Source organism: Ranitomeya imitator, chromosome 2 (assembly GCF_032444005.1).
Source record: "Ranitomeya imitator isolate aRanImi1 chromosome 2, aRanImi1.pri, whole genome shotgun sequence".
NCBI lineage: Eukaryota > Metazoa > Chordata > Amphibia > Anura > Dendrobatidae > Ranitomeya > Ranitomeya imitator.
The window spans coordinates 534940765-534961929 of record NC_091283.1 but is presented as its reverse complement, the minus strand read 5'-3'; the positions used below and the strand labels follow the sequence as shown (position 1 = coordinate 534961929).

General features: G+C 42.2%; 1 protein-coding gene across 1 annotated transcript in view; it reads right to left on the bottom strand.

Moving 5' to 3' along the window:
• Positions 1-1254: 1254 nt before the first annotated feature.
• IFI35 (interferon induced protein 35) overlaps positions 1255-21165 on the bottom strand; it is a 118467-nt gene continuing 98556 nt past the window's right edge. The window contains exons 4-10 of the mRNA XM_069751882.1: positions 18138-18296; positions 14788-14895; positions 11470-11614; positions 8938-9044; positions 7505-7691; positions 6176-6285; positions 1255-5416 (exon numbers count right to left, since the gene is read on the bottom strand). Of these exons, the coding sequence (XP_069607983.1) occupies positions 5207-5416; positions 6176-6285; positions 7505-7691; positions 8938-9044; positions 11470-11614; positions 14788-14895; positions 18138-18296 (1026 nt within the window). The 3' untranslated portion in view covers positions 1255-5206. The remainder of the gene's footprint in view (positions 5417-6175; positions 6286-7504; positions 7692-8937; positions 9045-11469; positions 11615-14787; positions 14896-18137; positions 18297-21165) is intronic.

Genomic DNA, 21165 nt, shown 5'->3' with positions numbered 1-21165 from the left:
ATTATGGTATAAACCTACCATATATAGGTTTTTTTAATGTTTTGCTACTTTTGCACAATAAAAATACAATAAAAACACTTAATTTTCAATGCCATATTACAAGAACTTAACTTAACCAACAAAGCTATATGAAGACTTACTTTTTGAAGTATAAGTTGTTATTTTCAATTATAAAATGTTTTTATGTAACATACAGCACAGCATTTTGAGTTTTTCCATTTTAATTGTGACAGGATGATAAAAAAATGTTTAAAAATGGAATTGAACTTTTTCTTTTACTTTGTTCATTATGGGACTTGAACCATTAACACTTTGATTGCTGTTCATCATTAGATCTGTCAGTTTCTCACAATGACAAACCTCCTGTTAGACCCTGCTTATGGTAGGTCCTAACCAGCTATTATAGCTTAGGATAACATATCAACCATCAGTGCCCCACGATCGCATTGCAGGGGGAGCCAATGTTGTGAAGGAAGGAGCCCCCTACCTCTCACAACCATCTAGATGCTGTGGTCGCTATTCACCACAGCACAGCATTTAAAGGGTTGAACAGTCAGGATCAGCGCTGGCACCAATCAGTTCAGCTGTCAGTGTTTGATTGGGCACTGCTCCTGTGCCCACACGATCACCATGACATACATTTATGTCATATTGTGGGAACATCTTCATAAATATGATATACAATATATCATAAGGAGGAGGTATTTTCCATCTTTTAATATCACGGCTCATTATCCCAAAATCGCACATCTGTGAAATTTAAACCATGCTTGCAATATGCAGCCAGTTCCCCAGGTCTCCTGACCTGCGCCTTTTGCCTCATAGCAGGGGTGTCAAACTGCATGCCTCGAGGGCCTCAGACCATGCGTGTTTTCAAGATTTCCTTTGCATTACACAAGGTGCTGGAATCATTCTGTGCAGGTGATTAAATTATCACCTGTGCAATACAAGGAAATCCTGAAAACATGACCTGTTTGCGGCTCTCGAGAAATGCAGTTTGACACCCCTGCCTCATAGGCATATGTAAAGCAGATTTCTCAGAATGGGACATTAGCAGGGGAGGGATCCGAAGGCCTAGAGGCGACCACTTTAACTGGCCAGGTATTGCGATCTGAGCACAGTGCATGTATAATGGATGCGTCTAACCAGTGTCACAGGGTTAACGCAACAGAGAGGAGCCAGAAGACCGCAGTGTCTGATTGCTCCTACTCCTGCACAGAAAAGAAGCATGTTACTTTTCTTTTGGTAGAACCATGGTAGAGCCATGTTGGAAGCTCTGGGAGTCTGATCTCTTAGCTGAGCTCGGTTAGCCACTCCTATTCCCTATATAATCTGGGTCCTGACTGACACACATCATCAGAGCTAGCTTATGCTGCATGGCTGGGAAGATAGTAGTTGGTGGTTATATGCGGAGTTTGGTGGATTTATCTGTGACTCTTGCTTGGGTTTGTAAGTGTGACAATTCTGTTCCCTCCTCTTTGTTTATTTCCTCATCCTTCACTACCCGATGCATCCCTCTATTACATGTAAGTGAATATTTTGTATGCCTGGAGTTTTCTGTTAATCCTTGTTTGTGTTGCCTTCTTTGTTGGGTTGGTGTACTGAGGTGCATAGTAGCGCCCCTCTTTCCTTGGTGGGAGAAGAGAACAGACGGCGGGCGGATTCAGGAAATAAGGCAAGTATACTCCATACGGGTTGGTGTACTGAGGTGCATAGTAGCGCCCCTCTTTCCTTGGTGGGAGAAGAGAACAGACGGCGGGCGGATTCAGTATACTCCATACTTGCATCTTCGTCTTCAGAAGTATCCCGGGAAATAGGGCGAGCTATGGCGCCCCCTAGTGTTTGGGACAGGGAAGGAGCCCCTGGTCCCGAGTCACCCGAGAGCTGAGTTGTGACATCCAGCTTTCCTAGTATCAAAGTGTCAAATAATAAAGTGAATGTTTGGTACCAATATAATCAGAAAACTGGAAGTTACAGATGTTCATTTTTTGGGTCTTACATAAACTAGCTTGAATCAAAGAAGAAGCGTATATTTTCTGTTCATTGTTCACTTTATTAAGATGACAAGGTGAAAAAATACTTTGATTAACCCCTTCCCGCCGCGGCCCTTTTTCGTTTTTGTGTTTTCGTTTTTCGCTCCCCACCTTCCCAGAGCTATAACTTTTTTTATTTTTCCGTGAATATGGCCATGTGAGGGCTTATTTTTTGCGGGACAAGTTGTACTTTTGAACGACACCATTGGTTTTACCATGTCTTGTACTAGAAAACAGGAAAAAAATTCCAAGTGTGGTGAAATTGCAAAAAAAGTGCAATCCCACACTTGTTTTTTGTTTGGCGTTTTTGCTAGCTTCACTAAATGCTACAACTGACCTGATACTATGATTCTCCAGGTCATTACGAGTTCATAGACACCCAACATGTCTAGGTTATTTTTTATCTAAGTGGTAAAAAAAAATTCAAATCTTTGCTAAAAAAATAAAAATAAAAAAAAAAATGCACCATTTTCCGATACCCGTAGCGTTTCCATTTTTCGCGATCTGGGGTTGGGTGAGGGCTTATTTTTTGTGTGCTGAGCTGACGTTTTTAATGATACCATTTTGTTGCAGATATACGATCTTTTGATTGCCCGTTACTGCATTTTAATGTAATGTCGCAGCGACCAAAAAAAAGTAATTCTGGCGTTTCAAATTTTTTTCTCGCTACGCCGTTTAGCGATCAGGTTAATGCCTTTTTTAATCGATAGATCGGGCGATTCTGAACGCAACGATACCAAATATGTGTAGGTTTGATTTTTTTTTATTGTTTTATTTTAGATGGGGTGAAAGGGGGGTGATTTAAACTTTTTTTTTTCATATTTTTAAAAACATTTTTTTTTTTACTTTTGCCATGCTTCAATAGCCTCGATCGGCTCAGCTACATAGCAGCGATTATCAGATTGCTGCTATGTAGCTGAAATGCAGGTGTGCTGTGAGCGCCGACCACAGGGTGGCACTCACAGCAGGCCTGCATCAGTAACCATAGAGGTCTCAAGGACCTCTATGGTTACCATCCTGATGCATCGCCGACCCCGATCATGTGACGAGGGTCGGCGATGCGCTCATTTCTGGCTGCGCGGCCGGAAGCGGTAGTTAAATACCGCTGTCAGCGTTTGACAGCGGCATTTAACAGGTTAATAGCGGCGGGTGTGCCTCTATCTACAACAAATCTCACGGACCCTCACAGTGTGTAAAAATACAAGAAAACTCATATAAGGTAATATCTAGGTGGTACCGCACTCCAACCCAACTTCACCATTGGCATCCCTCCACGCCCGATTTGTGCTGGAGATGCGGCTTAGACTCAGGCTCCTATTTGCACATTTGGTGGTCATGCTCAATAATTGCCCCCTTCTGGCTAATGGTCTCGAACATAATCTCCATGGTTTTAGATCAAAACATTCCCCTACTTCCCCAATCTACTCTACTCAACCAACCCCTATGGCCCGAGAACTCTACGGCCTCGAAACTAGCAAGCTACATAATAGCAGCCGGTAAATATCTAATCCCCACTTTCTGGAAATCTACTCTCACCCCTACCAAAAAACAGGTTCTAGATAAAATTGACCTTTTATACCATACCGCTGAGTTAGTTGCCAACACGCAAGAATCCCTCACCTCGTTTAGACGTACCTGGGAACCGTGGATTACTTTCCGCTCCAGTCCTGACTTCCTATCAACAAATTCGGATGATACCTGATCCACCTCAACCCACCTGAATCTATGTGCTGAGCTTCCTCATCATTCTTGACTCCATCTCCTAAGCTCACCTCTACCATCGGTTCCCCCCTCCTTCCTCCAAGGACTCCTTTCCGTCTCCTCTCCCTCCCCTTTCTTACTTCCCTGTCTCCACACTTTTCACTATCCCTCTCAAAATTCAATGTACCCTTATAATTGTTGGACTTTTGTTATCGTTCTATTGGATGCTTCATGTTGTTTGAAACTTCCTTTGTTTCTTTTTCATTTCCTGTTCAATTGTGAATCTTTTTCTTCAATAAAAAGAAAGTTGAAAGAATAGCGGCGGGTGAATTGCGATTTCACCCGCCGCTATTGCGCGCACATGTCAGCTGTACAAAACAGCTGACATGTCGCGACTTTGATGTGGGCTCACCGCCGGAGCCCACATCAAAGGGGAAGACACGACATGCGCCGTACTAGTATGGCGCATGTCGTGAAGGGGTTTTAAATGAGATGATGAATAAGTTAACAAGTGACTGGTTATAGTCAGGTACCAAGAAGCAACTGGACAGCATATAGGAGATCAAATAAGGAACTTCACATTAAATCTACGCTTTATCAGTTGCATGGAATGGTGCTGAGCTGTGCAATGGATAAAGCTATGGAGCAGCACACTGCATCCATATGAATGAGTGCACTCCAAGGGTGCAGAATTAAGGAGTCGCTGGGCACACCCAGTACACCAGAATAGACTGTATTGTTATCTGTTGTGTGCATTCAGTGATACACTGTTTTTATTTTACACCCCATCCCATGCTCACCATAATTAAACCTATCTAGAAACCTACTTTGCATTACAGCTCTATACAAAAATCGTTGTATATAATTAAGACTATTCAAATCGAGTACAGATTCATAAATTCCGATCTTTCCAAGACATTGGATTATTACATGGTTCCAATACAGGCCCAAATTCATGAGGTTTTCTTAGTCACTTTTTTTTGTCTTGTGGCATTAGTTGACATTTATTGTGCTAAATTTATCAAGTGGTTCATGCATTATGTGCAAAATCAAAAATGGGTTTTATTCCTGTCACTTACGGTATCTTTATTTATTTTTTTTAAATGTAGCAAGAATATGCTTTAGGTGTAGAAAATCACTCTGGGGAACTGGAGTGGAGTTGTGCTACATGTTGATACTTTTTTCCCATTAACTAGCTTATTAATTGAGAAGAGCATATAGTTACAAAATTTCTAAATACAACAAAGGAGGTAGATTGCAGATGTTGAGACTCTTTAAAAAGTTGCAATTAATGAATCAGACAAAAATATGTGGAATCACTAAATTCAACCTTCAAAAGGTGAGGACATATGAAATAGACTTCAAATAAGGCGAAATGGTTATGCGTTAGGTGAAAACAAAAAAAGGCACAAAACTAGAGAAAAACCAAGCACAAAGGCAATAATGAATTGGGGCCTTAGTTTTTTTGAGAATCACTCTTTTTGTGAGGAGGCGTCGTCATCATCTTCAAACACAGCTATAGTGTTCTTCCCCTTTGGACAATATAGAAATGCCTGCACTTCTCCTCCACCATTCACTCCCATCTGAAAGTGGATCTCCAAAAGATCCTTTAGGGTTTCTTCATCTTTAATATCAGGAATCCCCGTGATCAAGACGGTGCGGTTACATTGCAATCTCTTTATCTGCATGTGAAAAAACAAAAGTACGGTGAGGAGGGTTAAAATAGATGCGGGGTGCGTAACCTGTAGAACAGGGAGTGTGTGCTAGTTTTATAAGATAAAAAGTTGTCAATTTTATTATTTTTGCCAATATTTCAGCGCTGGAGTTGTGCTGACAATCTAAGTTCCCTGACCCTTATATGATTCATAGCAGCCCCCGTCTTCGGCTCTTCCCAGCGCCACTCTGGCCTCACACTGCCATCTTGGGACCACAACTTCTTACTGACCAGAAGTCAGAGATAATGATCACAAGCTCTCAGTGTAAGCCTATGCGAGTCTTGTTCTGGATCTCATAGACTTACTTGACTTGTGACTTGTGGATCTCTCCAGCAAACACTGCAGTGATCCGGTAGGTCACAACCTGCAGAAGACGACCGGAGTGGTGCCAATGATAAGGCAAGGAACTTAGATTGGTAGCACCACTCCAGCACTTCAATAAAAAATAATGCTGGAGTGGTGCTTAAAGATCAGTAAGCGTGAGTCTAATATTAGGCATAGTAGACAGTGTGAAAATGTCAAGCTTTCTGATTTTGAAGTTGAAAAAAAACCTTAATCCTTAATACATTTTTAAATTGGCTGCCAACGTGTAGGAGACAGGATCAGCCTAATGTGTATTTGCTTGGTATATAATTCTTTGTGCATATGATCTCGCATAGACATCAATAAATAGCAATCACTTGTGGTATGTACAGGATATGTGAGTTCAGCATCCATTTTTCTTACATCATGTCTTGTAATGTTGCTATCTAAAGATAGAGATACACAGACTTGGTGTGTTTTTTGTCCTCCAAAAGGCACGTCATACTTCTTTTTTTCCACCAACTTTGGTGCAACTGTAATAGATTAAAAAAGAAAGATAAGCGGCTTGATCCAAATGACCAGAACACATACACACCATGCATTTTATGACGGAGGTTCCATATAAAGGACTGTGCAAAAGTTCTAGACAAATGCGAGAAAAAAATGCTATAGAGTAAATATGCTTTCAAAAGTAGAAGTGTTAATGGATTATTTTTATCAATTAACACAATGCAAAGTGAATAAACTAAAGAAAAATCTAAATCAAATCAGTATTTGGTGTGACCGCCCTTTGCCTTCCATTCTCCTAAGTACTTGCACTCAGGTTTGAGGGAACTCAGCAGGGAGGTTGTTCCAAACATCTTGGAGAACTAACCGCAGATCTTCTGTGGATGTAGGCTTCAACTAATCCGTTTGTCTCATCATGTCATCCCAGAGCCCTAATCTCCTCATCATTCAGTCTGTCTGGGGGTTACAATGAAGAGACAGAAGGATTCGTACAAGCCACAACCACAGGAGATTTTCCTTCAAGAACTGTGTGCAAGTGTGCCTACAAGAATTGATGCATTAATTAAATATGCCATAAATAAGCATAAATTATAATGCAAATCTATGCCAGCCCAGAGCTGGCACAGTTTTGACTTTTTGCATGCAGAAGACCAGAGAAGTACAGCTTACTACAGCCAACTCCATGGTAACTGCCATATAACACAGCAGTCCGCTTATATTACCTAGCTGGCAGCATGAGACAACCACGATCCGCCATTAGTTTGCTGATCTGCAGTCGTTTATTAGCCAGGTTACACAGGCCAACAATGTTTCACACATGTACTGGACAATATGCAATAGATTGTTCTGAGCACATAGGCTGCCATTATTCTCGGCAGTGTAAGTCTATTATAGACTGTGCTGCCAAGAATTATCATCTTCTGTGCTGACTTCAGGGTAATTTTGCCTGATGAATAAGTGTTTTACTTGTTCCTTGGGCGATTGGCAGCCTGTTTACACCGCTCGCTCATAGTGAAACGAGCGCTCATAGGAAACCCCTGTTCACGAAAATCTTTCGGTGTAAATGGACCTTTATTAAACTTTCATCATAATTCCAATTTGTATATCTGATCTGATCCCTTCACCACATACACTTTCACCAATGAGGCAACAAATGTGGCATCATCAGGTCCTGTAGTCTTTAGATGCTATCACAGAGACATGAGCGCTCAGAACACAATAATTCACTACATGACGTCCTTCTACCTCCTTTGTTTGCAAATGTCAAAATGGCGCTCCTGGAGTCTGCAAGAAACTCTCTGTCCTCAACTTCTCCGCCACCATATTTGGTTTTGCCAAAAAATAGCTCCAGTTTGTCGAGGAGAACTTCTTCAGATACAGAAGCTGGAAGATTAGACACCAGAATCTTCTGTTGGCTCAGGCTCATATCCATCTGTATGTTAGCAAAGGAGATTCTGATTATTGCAGACATTTCTATCAGTTATTCACCATGTACTATTACCTTGTTGCATTATTGTTGAATTCTTTGGTATATATACTCATGCTACAGGTACAGACCAAAAGTAATCACCCTGATCCATCTATTATTCATTAACTCAATCCACTTAAGGGGTATTCCCATCTCCAAGATCCTATCCCAATGTGTAATAGGTGTAATAATGATAATATTATTAGCAAATACCTCCAATTAGAAATGTAGTATAGTTCTTCTGATTCACTAGGTTTCTTACCCCATGAGCAGGGCATTGCAGTACCTTAGGTTTCCATGGTTACGACAACCAGCAACTAGCTGTCACTATTCGAGGGGCCGTAGCCATGGATACCTAAGCAACTGCAATGTCTGCAGATGAGGTAAGTGATATACCGTAGTTTATCAGGAGAACTTTACTGCATTTCAATTTGGAGATATTTGCTAATATTATTATTATTATTATTACACCTACTACATATTGGAATAGGACTTTGGAGATGTTAATACCCCTTTAAATGTATTTATTTTCAGGTAAGCTGAATCAATGGTCTGCCAGACATTTCTAACTCGGTTTTCTCAGGGACAATAAATGAATCTGCTTCAGTTTGAAATATTTTTTTCCTCCTCTTCTTCCAAGAGTCGTCATTTTTTTTTCGTCAACATAGTCGTATGATAGCTACCATACGACTCTGAAACGCTGCATGTGGCTTGGTACCTTAAAAGCCACCTGGAATCAAGCTGCACAGGAAACTAGTCAGACAGGTGAGTCCCCACCTGCTCCCCAGAAGTGAAAAGCCTCTCGCTATACATACATATAGGGAGAGACCTGTCAGTCTCTAGCAGGGGGTGGGGAGAAATCACTGGGGCCCCTCCTGTCCGACTAGTTTCCTGTGTGGCTTGGTCCCAGGTGGCTTTTAAAGCATGTTTCTATCTGAAATGCTGCAGCGTTTCAGAATCTAGCATACCTGGGTGAAATCATGCAGCCACTGCCTGATACTTATCGTGTTGCTTTGTCGACGAAAAATAATTAAAAAAAACAAAAGCGCAAAAACAATACGTTCCTGGCAATATCATAGACAGACTACCAGAATGTTCCCGTTTGGTTATAGATGACCTTATACATGACCCATCTATTACTCCACCATATGCTTTATATTCAGGATACAAGTGCCATAGGGTACAAGAATGTCAGAAGATCATTACTTACACTGAGAGTATCCAGGGCCAGAAGTTCAATAGGCTCGGTCTTCACATTGATGTGGCATTCTTCAATTTTTACCTTGTGATGCTTCTTCTGAATTATTCTTGCAGCAACTAAAAGGATCATGGCTTTAGTTAATAGTAGGAAAATGCCCTGACTGTACCAAATACAAACATATTTTCTTTCTTATGTTATTCTTTACCCCAATTGGCTTTCATTTCTTTTTTTTTTTTCTTTATTCATCGGCTCTTTTTGTCCATTTAGGCGAGCCAATAACTGAGAATGAGCGTTCGTTAGAGCGTTGCCTTTTGTAAGCAAAATTCTCGTTTGTCGGGTGATTGGCATTAACCCCATACCGATCGCTGATACACCTTTTTATCGGCGGCAGTTAAGGGTACTTAAACCACAGCGCCGCTTTTTAAAGGTGCTGAGAATTGTATAGCGTCCCCCAGAGTCGGAATTTCTCTGGGGTCTCAGCTACCGGGGGTAGCTAAGACCCCAGAGAACATGATTCGGGTCGGTTTTTACCGACACCGGTGTTGTGATCACCGTTATTAACGGTATAATAGCAGCCGCGACAAAAAAAAGTCAGATTTTCCATTTAATTTCTCTCTCCTCTGATGTGATCGCACATCAAAGGAGAGAGAAATAGGGTTCCCCGATCACCCCCCCCCCCATGGTACCTCTGGTGCCAAGGCATCCCACCATGAAGTCCCCCGGGCCGCCGGTGTCTTCTTCCGGGAGAAAATGGCAGGCACATGCGGCACCCGGCAACAATAGGAAATGTTTCCTCTTAGGGTCTATCACAGTGATCAAAATGAACTATCACAGTGATCAAACTAAAAAAAAATAGCAAATAATCCCCCCTTTATCACCCCCTTAGTTAAGAAAAATGAATAAAATAAAAAATATATATTTATTTCCATTAGGGTTAGAGTTGGGCTAAAGTGAGTTGGGCTTGGGTTAGGGTTGGGATAGAGGTTAGGGATGGGATTAGGGTTAGGGGTGTGTTAGGGTTGGGATTAGGGTTAGGGTTGTGGTTAGTGTTATGGTTAGGGTTGGGATTAGGGGCGTGTTGGAGTTAGGGTTGAAGTTAGAATTGTGGGTTTTCCACTGTTTACGTACATCAGGGGGTCTTCAAATGTGACATGGCGCCACCATTGATTTCAGCCAATTTTGCGTTCAAAAAGTCAAACGGTGCTCCCTCCCTTCTGAGCCCTGCCATGCACCCAAACAGTGGTTTACCCCCACATATGGGGTATCAGCATACTCAGGACAAATTGAAAAAAACTTTGAGGGTCTAATTTTTTGTTACCCTTGGGAAAATAAAAATTTGAGGGCGAAAAGATCATTTTTGTGGAAAAAATGACTTTTTATTTTCACTGCTCTACGTTATAAACTTCAGTGAAGCACTTGGGGGTTCATAGTGCTCACCAAACATCTAGATAAGTTCCTTGGGGGGTCCAGTTTCCAAAATGGTGTCACTTGTGGGGGGTTTCCACTGTTTAGGCACATCAGGGACTCTCTAAACGCAACATGGCGTCGAATCTCAATTCCAGCTAATTCTGCGTTGAAGAAGTTAAACGGCACTCATTCCCTTCCAAGCTCTGCTGTGCGCCCAAACAGTGGTTTACCCCCACATATAGGGTATTTGTGGTTTATTTTCTCTTTTTACACTAGTGAAAATAAAAAAAATTGGTTCTGAATAAAATGTTTTTGAAAAAAAAGTGAAATGTTCATTTTTTACTTCCACATTGCTTCAGTTCCTGTGAAGCACGCAAGGTGGTTTTGAGCACATTGATGGGTCCAGTTTTTAGAATGGTGTCACTTTTGGGTATTTTATGTCATGTAGACCCCTCAAAGTTACTTCAAATGTGAGGCGGTCCCTAAAAAAATGGTTTTGTAAATTTTGTTGTAAAACGGAGAAATCACTGGTCAACTTTTATCCCTCTTAACTGCCTAACAAAAAAATTTGTTTGCAAAATTCTGCTGATGTAAAGTAGACATGTGGGAAATGTTATTTATTAACTATTTTGTGTGACATATCTCTCTGATTTAAGGGCAGAAAAATTCAAAATTGCAAAATTTTCGCCATATTTCCGTTTTTTCAATAAATAAATGCAAGTCATATCGAAGAAATTTTACCGCTAACATGAAGTACAATATGTCACGAAAAAATATTCTCAGAATCATTGGGATCTGTTAAAGCGATCCAGAGTTATAACCTCATAAAGTGACAGTGGTCAGAATTGTAAAAATTGGCTTGGTCATTAAGCAACAAATTGGCTATGTCACTAAGGGGTTAAAATAATGGTTATGTTAATAAATGTGCTGCTGATCACAATGTTATTCTATGCACACAGAATGGTCAAATTAACGATCTTTTGTGCGTATAGAATTCAGGTCAGCCTTTCTCGTCAAGGTATTAAACAACCGCTGAACGGCTTCTAACTACCTGATCGGTGTTTGTAGAACGCTTACAGTCAGAAAATGTACGCCTTGTAATACTCTAGAAACTGATAGTTCATTGATCCTTACCAGACGGCTCTTCGAAGACAACAAGTGCTGTTCCTCCTTTAACAGGATATCTAATCTGATGTTTAACATTAATCCCACATCTTGGAATGTCGTCGCTCACTTTTCCCTTAAAAACCAGTTTCCTTTCCACTCCAGAAGAACAAATCTGTAAAGAAAGTGAGAATAGTGGTAGTTGATTTCCCTAATTATTTCACTCTACTATTTTAATGTGAGTATACATTTAGAATCTCTTAATGGGTATCTGGCTACTCGGACCCCCATGATCAGCAGAGTAAAAGCACAGCAACATGTGCGGAAGTGCCACTACCATCTTACTGCTGTCACAGTGACGTGCGCTGAAGTGCCACTACCATCTTACTGCTGTCATAGCGACATGTGCTGAAGTGCCACTACATCTTACTGCTGTCACAGTGACGTGCGCTGAAGTGCCACTACCATCTTACTGCTGTCATAGCGACATGCGCTGAAGTGCCACTACCATCTTACTGCTGTCACAGTGACATGTGCTGAAGTGCCACTACCATCTTACTGCTGTCATAGCGACATGCGCTGAAGTGCCACTACCATCTTACTGCTGTCACAGTGACATGTGCTGAAGTGCCACTACCATCTTACTGCTGTCATAGCGACATGCGCTGAAGTGCCACTACCATCTTACTGCTGTCATAGCGACATGCGCTAAAGTGCCACTACCATCTTACTGCTGTCATAGCGACATGCGCTGAAGTGCCACTACCATCTTACTGCTGTCATAGCGACATGCGCTAAAGTGCCACTACCATCTTACTGCTGTCACAGTGACGTGCGCTGAAGTGCCACTACCATCTTACTGCTGTCACAGCGACATGCGCTGAAGTCCAACTACCATCTTACTGCTGTCACAGTGACATGTGCTGAAGTGCCACTACCATCTTACTGCTGTCATAGCGACATGCGCTAAAGTGCCACTACCATCTTACTGCTGTCACAGTGACGTGCGCTGAAGTGCCACTACCATCTTACTGCTGTCATAGCGACATGCGCTGAAGTGCCAATACCATCTTACTGCTGTCATAGCGACATGCGCTGAAGTGCCACTACCATCTTAGGCTGGTTTCACATTTGCGTTTTTTGCCGCAGCATTTGTACTGCATATAAACGCATGCGTCATGTTTTTCTATATTTAACATTAAAAACGCATGCGTTTTTTTTTGTTCACGTTTTGCCGTGTTTGACGATGCATGCGTCTTTTTGTCGCTTGCGGCTTGGCACGGAAATGCAACATGTAGTAATTTTAGAGGCGTCTATTTGCCGCCAGGAAACGCATGCGTTCGATTGCGCACGGTTTGCGTAAAAAAAAGCATTGCTGTCTATGTAAACGCATGCGTTTTTAAGCACATGCGTTTGGTTGCGTTTTTGAACGCATGCGTTTCAATAGAGAAAAACAAGTCTAGACACTGATAAGCCACCCCCCACCATCAAGGTGATAAAGGGATCCAAACCCTAGCCCTAACCCTAATGGGAAAATGGAAATAAATACATTTTTTTACTTTTTTAATTTTTCCCTAAAGTTGATGAAGGGGGTTTGATTTCTATTTATAAGGGGTTTTCTAGTGGATTTTTATGATTGGCAGCTGTCACACACTGAAAGACGCTTTTTATTCCAAAAAATATTTTTTGCGTTACCACATTTTGAGAGCTACAATTTTTCCATATTTTGGTCCACAGAGTCATGTGAGGTCTTGTTTTTTGCGGGACGAGTTGACATTTTTATTGGTAACATTTTCGGGCACGTGACATTTTTGATTGCTTTTTAGCTTTTTATTCTGATTTTTGTGAAGCAGAATGAACAAAAACCAGCTTGTGAAATTTCTCATCATGCGTACCAAAAGCGCAAACGCAGGAAAAAACGCATGTAAACGCGTACAAACGCGGCGTTTTTTTAACCGCATGTGACAACGCATGCGTCTAAAAAACGCATCATTTGTACGCGTTTACATGCGTTTTTTTCACCACTTGCGGATGCGTTTTAAACGCTGCGGATTTAAACGCAAATGTGAAACCAGCCTTACTGCTGTCACAGTGACGTGCGCTGAAGTGCCACTACCATCTTACTGCTGTCACAGTGACATGCGCTGAAGTGCCACTACCATCTTACTGCTGTCATAGCGACATGCGCTGAAGTGCCACTACCATCTTACTGCTGTCACAGTGACGTGCGCTGAAGTGCCACTACCATCTTACTGCTGTCACAGTGACATGCGCTGAAGTGCCACTACCATCTTACTGCTGTCACAGTGACATGCGCTGAAGTGCCACTACCATCTTACTGCTGTCACGATATGCGCTGAAGTGCCACTACCATTTTACTGCTGTCACAGCGATATGCGCTGAAGTGCCACTACCATCTTACTGCTGTCATAGCGACATGCGCTGAAGTGCCACTACCATCTTACTGCTGTCACAGTGACATGCGCTGAAGTGCCACTACCATCTTACTGCTGTCACAGTGACATGCGCTGAAGTGTCACTACAATCTTACTGCTGTTACAGAGATATGCGCTGAAGTGCCACTACCATCTTACTGCTGTCACAGTGATATGTGCTGAAGTGCCACTACCATCTTACTGCTGTCAAAATGACATGTGCTGAAGTGCCACTACCATCTTACTGCTGTCATAGCGACATGAGCTGAAGTGCCACTACAATCTTACTGCTGTCACAGCGACATGCGCTGAAGTGCCACTACCATCTTACTGCTGTCACAGTGACGTGCTGAAGTGCCACTACCATCTTACTGCTGTCAAAATGACATGTGCTGAAGTGCCACTACCATCTTACTGCTGTCATAGCGACATGAGCTGAAGTGCCACTACCATTTTACTGCTGTCACAGCGATATGCGCTGAAGTGCCACTACCATCTTACTGCTGTCATAGCGACATGCGCTGAAGTGCCACTACCATCTTACTGCTGTCACAGTGACATGCGCTGAAGTGCCACTAAAATCTTACTGCTGTCACAGTGACATGCGATGAAGTGCCACTACCATCTTACTGCTGTCACAGTGACATGCGCTGAAGTGCCACTACCATCTTACTGCTGTCACAGTGACATGCGCTGAAGTGCCATTACCATCTTACTGCTGTCACAGTGACATGCGCTGAAGTGCCACTACCATCTTACTGCTGTCATAGCGACATGTGCTGAAGTGCCACTACATCTTACTGCTGTCACAGTGACATACAAACAGGTGTGGTTATGTCTGGTACTGCAGGTCACACCATATGAATGAAGGAGCAGAGAGCTATAGTGCCAGACACAGGTTAAGGATACTCACTGCCTCCAGCTTCTCAGTTTCCCTTTCTAGATAGCAAATCTTTTCCTTCAAGGTTTGTTCATCTATCTTCAGCTGCTGGTTTTCATCTCTCATGTTTTTAACTTGCTCCTGTCAGAGAATAAATTTAGAGTGACATGACCATATATGTGCAAACAACTCTTTACTTCATTTGTCCCTGTTGCAACCACACATAAGGAGGTGAAAAAGATAAAAAGAAATAAAAAAAATGATAATTACCTCCAGACCGGTGCTGTTCCTCTATACTCAGAACTGGGTCCCTGCTGGTCTCCTGGCATCAACACTGGCATAATATGAGTGCTGAAGTAGTCAGTGTCAATCAGTAGGCACTGATCAGCTGCAGAGTTCACATTTTGTCCGAGCAGAAGAAATGACCCTATAGGTTGATCCAAGGTAACGAGTGGGGAAAGCAAAACACTGCGGTTGGTACGGAAGAATCGGTTTTTAGTATCGTTTTTTTCACCTCTGTGGGCCTAATATATATATATATATATATATATATATATATATATATATATAGGGGTTGTGCAACAAGGAACAACCCTTTGATACAGTGTGGGATATTTACTAAGCTAAATGTGTCAAAATTCTTCCACAATTTGTGCAAAAGAAAAACCTGTCGCACTTGATGGGGTCCACCTTTATTGCCCATTTTAGACACTAGCTCAGTACTTAGCGTCAAGGTGTGTAGTCAGCATGGAAGTTGTTGGGCTTAAGATGCAACACCATGTGCCAAACTTTTGTCTCAGAATTCAGGTGCAAAGTAAGGCTACTTTCACACTAGCGTCGGAATCTCCCCGTCGCAATGCGTCCGGGAGAGATTCCGACGCTAGCGTTTAGCGCATTGCACAATGGAGGCAGCGGATGCATTTCTCCAGCGCATCCGCTGCCCCATTGTAAGGTGCGGGGAGGTGGGGGCGGAGTTCCGGTAGCGCATGCGCGGTCGGAAAAAGCGGTCCGTCAGGAGCAAAAAACGTTACATGTAGCGTTTTTTGCTCCCGACGGTCCGCAGAAGCACGACGCATCCGTCGCACGACTGATGCGACGTGTGGCAATCCGTTCCAAATGCGTCGTCAATACAAGTCTATGGGGAAAAAACGCATCCTGCAAGCACTTTTGCAGGATGCGTTTTTTCTGCAAAACGACGCATTGTGACGGATTGCAGAAAACACTAGTGTGAAAGTAGCCTAAGCCAACTAATACGTGGTGTCGAGGTAGAAAAAAAATATCTAAAAATGTGCAAAAATTTTCTTCCAATATTGAGTCGCTGTATTCAATCTGGGGCATTCTCAGACAGTCTTGGGGAAATCCAAATCATAAATGCCTTAAAATTCACCATGACGGTCACTGCCGTTTAGTCACAGTCTGTGTGTACAGTCAGCCATCTCTGCGGCTTGTGCAGATTTCAGATGACTCACTTTACAGCCTCCCTGTGTGGCATTCACCATTGGTAAATAGCTTGGAGATCGTTCACAGGTCCACACCCTTAAGACCTAGTTATATACAGTGATTAAGATTTCACATACAAGCTACATTTTTGATGTAATGATACATTGACTGTCTTATGAATTCATTTTGTACAGACCTGTAATACCTTAGAATGACTTTAGGATTGTGTCAATAAGGCCGAAAACCTCATTCAGACTTCAGTGATTTTTCTGTGTAAAAATGACCAATTTTCAATCAGATTTTACTCAGTGCTTGGTCAGTATGTCAGTTTTATCACCATCAGTTTCATCAGATTTTCTCATATGCTAAAAAAAAAAAAAAACCTGATTGGAGGGGGAAGGGGGTCGTGCTTTTTCTATCAAGCATGCGTATGGCATCCGGACATATCTTCATGTTTTTGTGCGGACCACTAGGTCTACAAAAATACGCAAACATGTGAACAACCCCATAGACTATAATAGGTATGCATATTATCAATGAAGACCACGAATAAAACTCATATGAGAAAAACTGAAGACTGAATGAGCCCTTAGAGGTAATCTATACACTGGCACAACAATAAGGATGAAGTACCATGTAGTGACCACAATACAATATATAGCTTCACTGAAAATTGATGCCATTTTCAAATGGATTGTATAGCAACAATTCAAAAATGTGGAGACTCTATGTAAAATGTAAAGAAAATAAGGATGCAATGATTTGGAAATCTTTTTGTAGCGATATATGTTATTTACAAAAGAACATAGCACAGATCATAAGGTGAAAGTTGGATATTTTTCCATTTCACTTGAAAAGAATTTACTGTTTTGGAAAATGATGGCATCAACAATTCTCACAAAAAAAAAGTTGAGAAAGGGTTAATAAAAGGCTGGAAAAGTAAGTGGTAGTCATGAAAAACAGCTTGATTGTCAATTTTGAAGTAAGTCACATGACTGTGTATAAAACGAGAATGTTAGAGAGGCAGAGTCTCTAAGAAGCAAAGATGGTCAGAGGTTCACCAGTCTGTGAACTGCATCCACAAATTGTGGAATAATTTCCGAGAAATGTTTCTCAATGTAAAACTGCAAAGACTTTGAGTATCCCACCATTATATATAATATCATCAAAATCTTCAGCTATTCTTCAGAAATCTATGTGCACAAGGGACAAGCACGGCTATCAATATTGGATGCTCGTGAACTACTAACCCTCTGATGGCACGGCATTGAAAACAAGCAGGATTTAGCAGTGTAAATTACTGCATTGGCTCAGGAATACTTCCAGAAATCATTGTCTGTAAAGATAGTTCCCCATGCAATCCAGAAATGCAAGTGAAAGTGTGAAAGTTCTATGATGTAAGAAGCTATATAGCAACACAATCCAGAAACTTTGCTGTATTTTTCTGGGCCAAAGCTCATTTAAAATGGACTTAGGCAAAATGGAAACCTGTCCTGTGATCAGATGAATCAAAATGTTAAACTCTTTATGGAAACCACAGATGCCACGTACTGCGGATTCAACAAGAGAGGGACCATCCAGCTTGTTATCAGTGCAGAGTTCAAAACCTGCACCTCTGATTATATGGAGTTGCATTAGTGTCCATGGCACGGGCAGCTTACACATGAGAGGCTCCATCAATAATGTGCATTCTGTCGAGGTTTTACAACAACATATGCTCCCATCCACACAACGGCTATTTCAGGGAAGACAATACTAAACCACATACCGCATCCATCACCACAGCACGGCTTTACAGAAGAAGAGTTCGGGTGATGAACCGGCTGTTTGCAGTCCCGACCTTTACCAATAGAAAACATTTGCACAAAACAAAAAACCCAGCAAAAACCCAGAACATGCCAATGCAATTTTTTGTCACGTTACCCATAGCTAATCATACTAACCTGAAGCTTCTGATCCTTATCATGCAGAGCCTGTTCATTCTCTATCAGTTTTTTCTCCTCTTTTCCCACTCTGTCTTGAAACTTCTGAGCCAGATTTTCAAACTCCATCTTTTTCTGCTCCAATTTAGTAATGTCTGCTAATAGGGCCGAATGTCTCACCTAGAATAATACATTAAACAGCAATTCAGAACTTCACCATTTGTTATGATCTTCAGACCGGTTTTAATACTATTACAAATATTAGGAACACTATGTGTCCATATATCCAGTCTCAAATCATATCTTTATGATTTAAGCTGTATGCACCTCGTGCCGATATAATTCTTTTCCATATATCCAGTCTCAGCACATTACACTATGGTAGGGAGAAGCCAATCACGTCATAACCCCGCAGAGAAAAACAATGTTTATGTACGGTCCGTCAATCCTCATTAGCAATAAATGGCGCTATGCAACTCTGGTTGTTTGACCTATAAGGCTGGTTTCATACATCCTTGTATCAGGATGCCAGTATGGACTGTCATAAATGGACTGGCTGACGTTCTCATATATGCCTATGAGGCTGCTGACCTTGGGGCAGTCTGTAATGCACAGTATTCCTCTGGGGCAGAGATGAGCTACTTCATTCGGCTGGAATCACAGAAGCGTATGGCATCGGATGTGATATGCTAATGACCCTCGGCCCCAGGTCTGCTGAGAACGGGACCTAGTGTCAGTGCTCTGTGCTCCCATCCTCTCGCAGCACAGATGCGGAGAAGACGGAGAAAGTAATTTCTCCATCTCCTCCCTGGCATCGGCGTGTATCGGTCTGCACTGGGATGACATCAGAGTGCAGTCCAATGTTTCACACGCACCCATAGACTTGTATGGTGCGAGTGAGCAGAGGCTTGTTGCCAATCTCAGCATACTGCTGACTCGGCATAAGAAAATAATTGCTGATCTAAACTGCCCCATAGTATAACACAGGGCCGAGTGCTATCTGATGTTTTATCGCATAGCACTTGGCTGCATTATACGGTAGTGTGACCCTCAGCCTGGAAGCAGCTTTCTGTCCTATCACTGGAAATTCATTTCAAATGGCTTGCCTATTGTTAATGGCTGCAAAACCATAAAGCCATTACACTATGCTAGCCATATGCAACTAGCTCTGTGATACAGCAGGAAGTCGTTTTAACTTTTAGGCCACGTTCACATTACAATAGTTTGGTCAGTATTTCATATCAGTATATGTAAGCGAAAATCAGGAGAGGAGCAACCAGTATAATAGAAACATTTCACCCACAACTAGTTTTAGCTTACAAATACTGATGTGAAATACTGAACGTGTCAACGTGGTCTTATCAAGTGGCTCAGACACATCTCATACATAAACTAGCCACGCGTCAACAGCTATGTGGAAACTCAGCTTCCCACTTTCCAATTATCTATAAGTGGAATAATAATGATACCCTGTATCCATAGAGGGGCCTTAGAGGCACTTTTTGTATTTCCAAAGGTTTCCCAATCTTGTGCTATTAGTAGTCCCAGTTTCGGCAGCTCCACTTCTGGCTTGTGCTCAGCACAGGAGAGAGCAGTAACTAGTGCTGTGTTCAGAGACTGTCTGACCGGCCATTTCAGAAGCTGAGCCAGTCCATACATCAGATTTGACAGGGAAGGCGACTGGCTTAGCAATTAATATGAGCAGCCAGCCCCCTTCATACACAACTGTAGTCAGGTATCGACACAAGAAAAAAGGACAACCAGCAGAGGGCGCCTCTTATGAACTCGAGCCTGGGAGCTTTCTAGGAAAGTTCCCACGATCTAGGAACAACCAGCAGAAGGCGCCTCACCGCAAATGAAGGTAAATATAGGTCATTGACATACTTTACCTTCATTCTCCGGGGTTTTGCAGCAAGGAGCAGCGCTGCATTAGCAGAGCTCCTTGCTGCAAAATATTTTAACCCCTTCAGGTGGATTTACATCGTGGGACCTTACAGATCTTCGGAAGGTATGTATATTGTTGGTTTATTATTTTTACTTTGTTACAGAGCGAGGGTCTTCACTGAATTGCCGGCTTTTCTCTCTAACAGCGCTGCGTATTTCTCGCAAGTCACACTACTGGTCCGTGTGTAATCCGTATTTTTGGGGCTTCCATAGACTTTCATTGTCGTTTTTTTTTTGCGCAATACGGTGACAAACGCAGCATGCTGCGATTTTCTACGGCCGTAGAAAGACGTATAATACTGATCAGTAAAATACGACAGATAGGAGCAGGGGCATAGAGAATAATTGCGCCGTTTGTTTGGCGAGTTTTACGGACGTATTTTCTGCGCTCTTACGTCCGTAAAACTCGCTAGTGTGACTCCAGCCTTACTGTGCATGTTGGGTCTCCCCCTTTGATGTGGGCTCCGGCGGTAAGCCCACATCAAAGTCACGACATGTCAGCTGTTTTGTACATGTGCGCGCAATAGCGGCGGGTGAAATCGCAATTCACCTGCCGCTATTAACCTGTTAAATGCCGCTGTCAAACGCTGACAGCGGCATTTAACCGGCGCTTCCGGCCGGAAATGAGCGCATCGCCGACCCCATCATATGATCGGGGGTTGGAGATGCATCAGGATGGTAACCATAGAGGTCCTTGAGACCTCTATGGTTACTGATGCCGGCCTGCTGTGAGCGCCCCCCTGTGGTCGACGCTCATAGCAAGCCTGCATTTCAGCTACATAGCAGCGATCTAATAATCGCTGCTATGTAGCAGAGCCGATCGAGTGGTGCCAGCTTTTAGCCTCCCATGTAGGCTATTGAAGCATGGCACGTTAAAAAAAATGTTTTTAAAAATATGAAAAAAAAATAAAAAAAACATAAAAGTTTAAATCACCCCCCTTTCGCCCCATCCAAAATAAAACAATTAAAAGAAAATCAAACCTACACATATTTGGTATCGCAGCGTTCAGAATCGCCCGAAATATCAATAAAAAAAAGCATGAACCTGATCGCTAAACAGTGTCGCGAGAAAAAATTCGAAACGCCAGAATTACGTTTTTTTGGT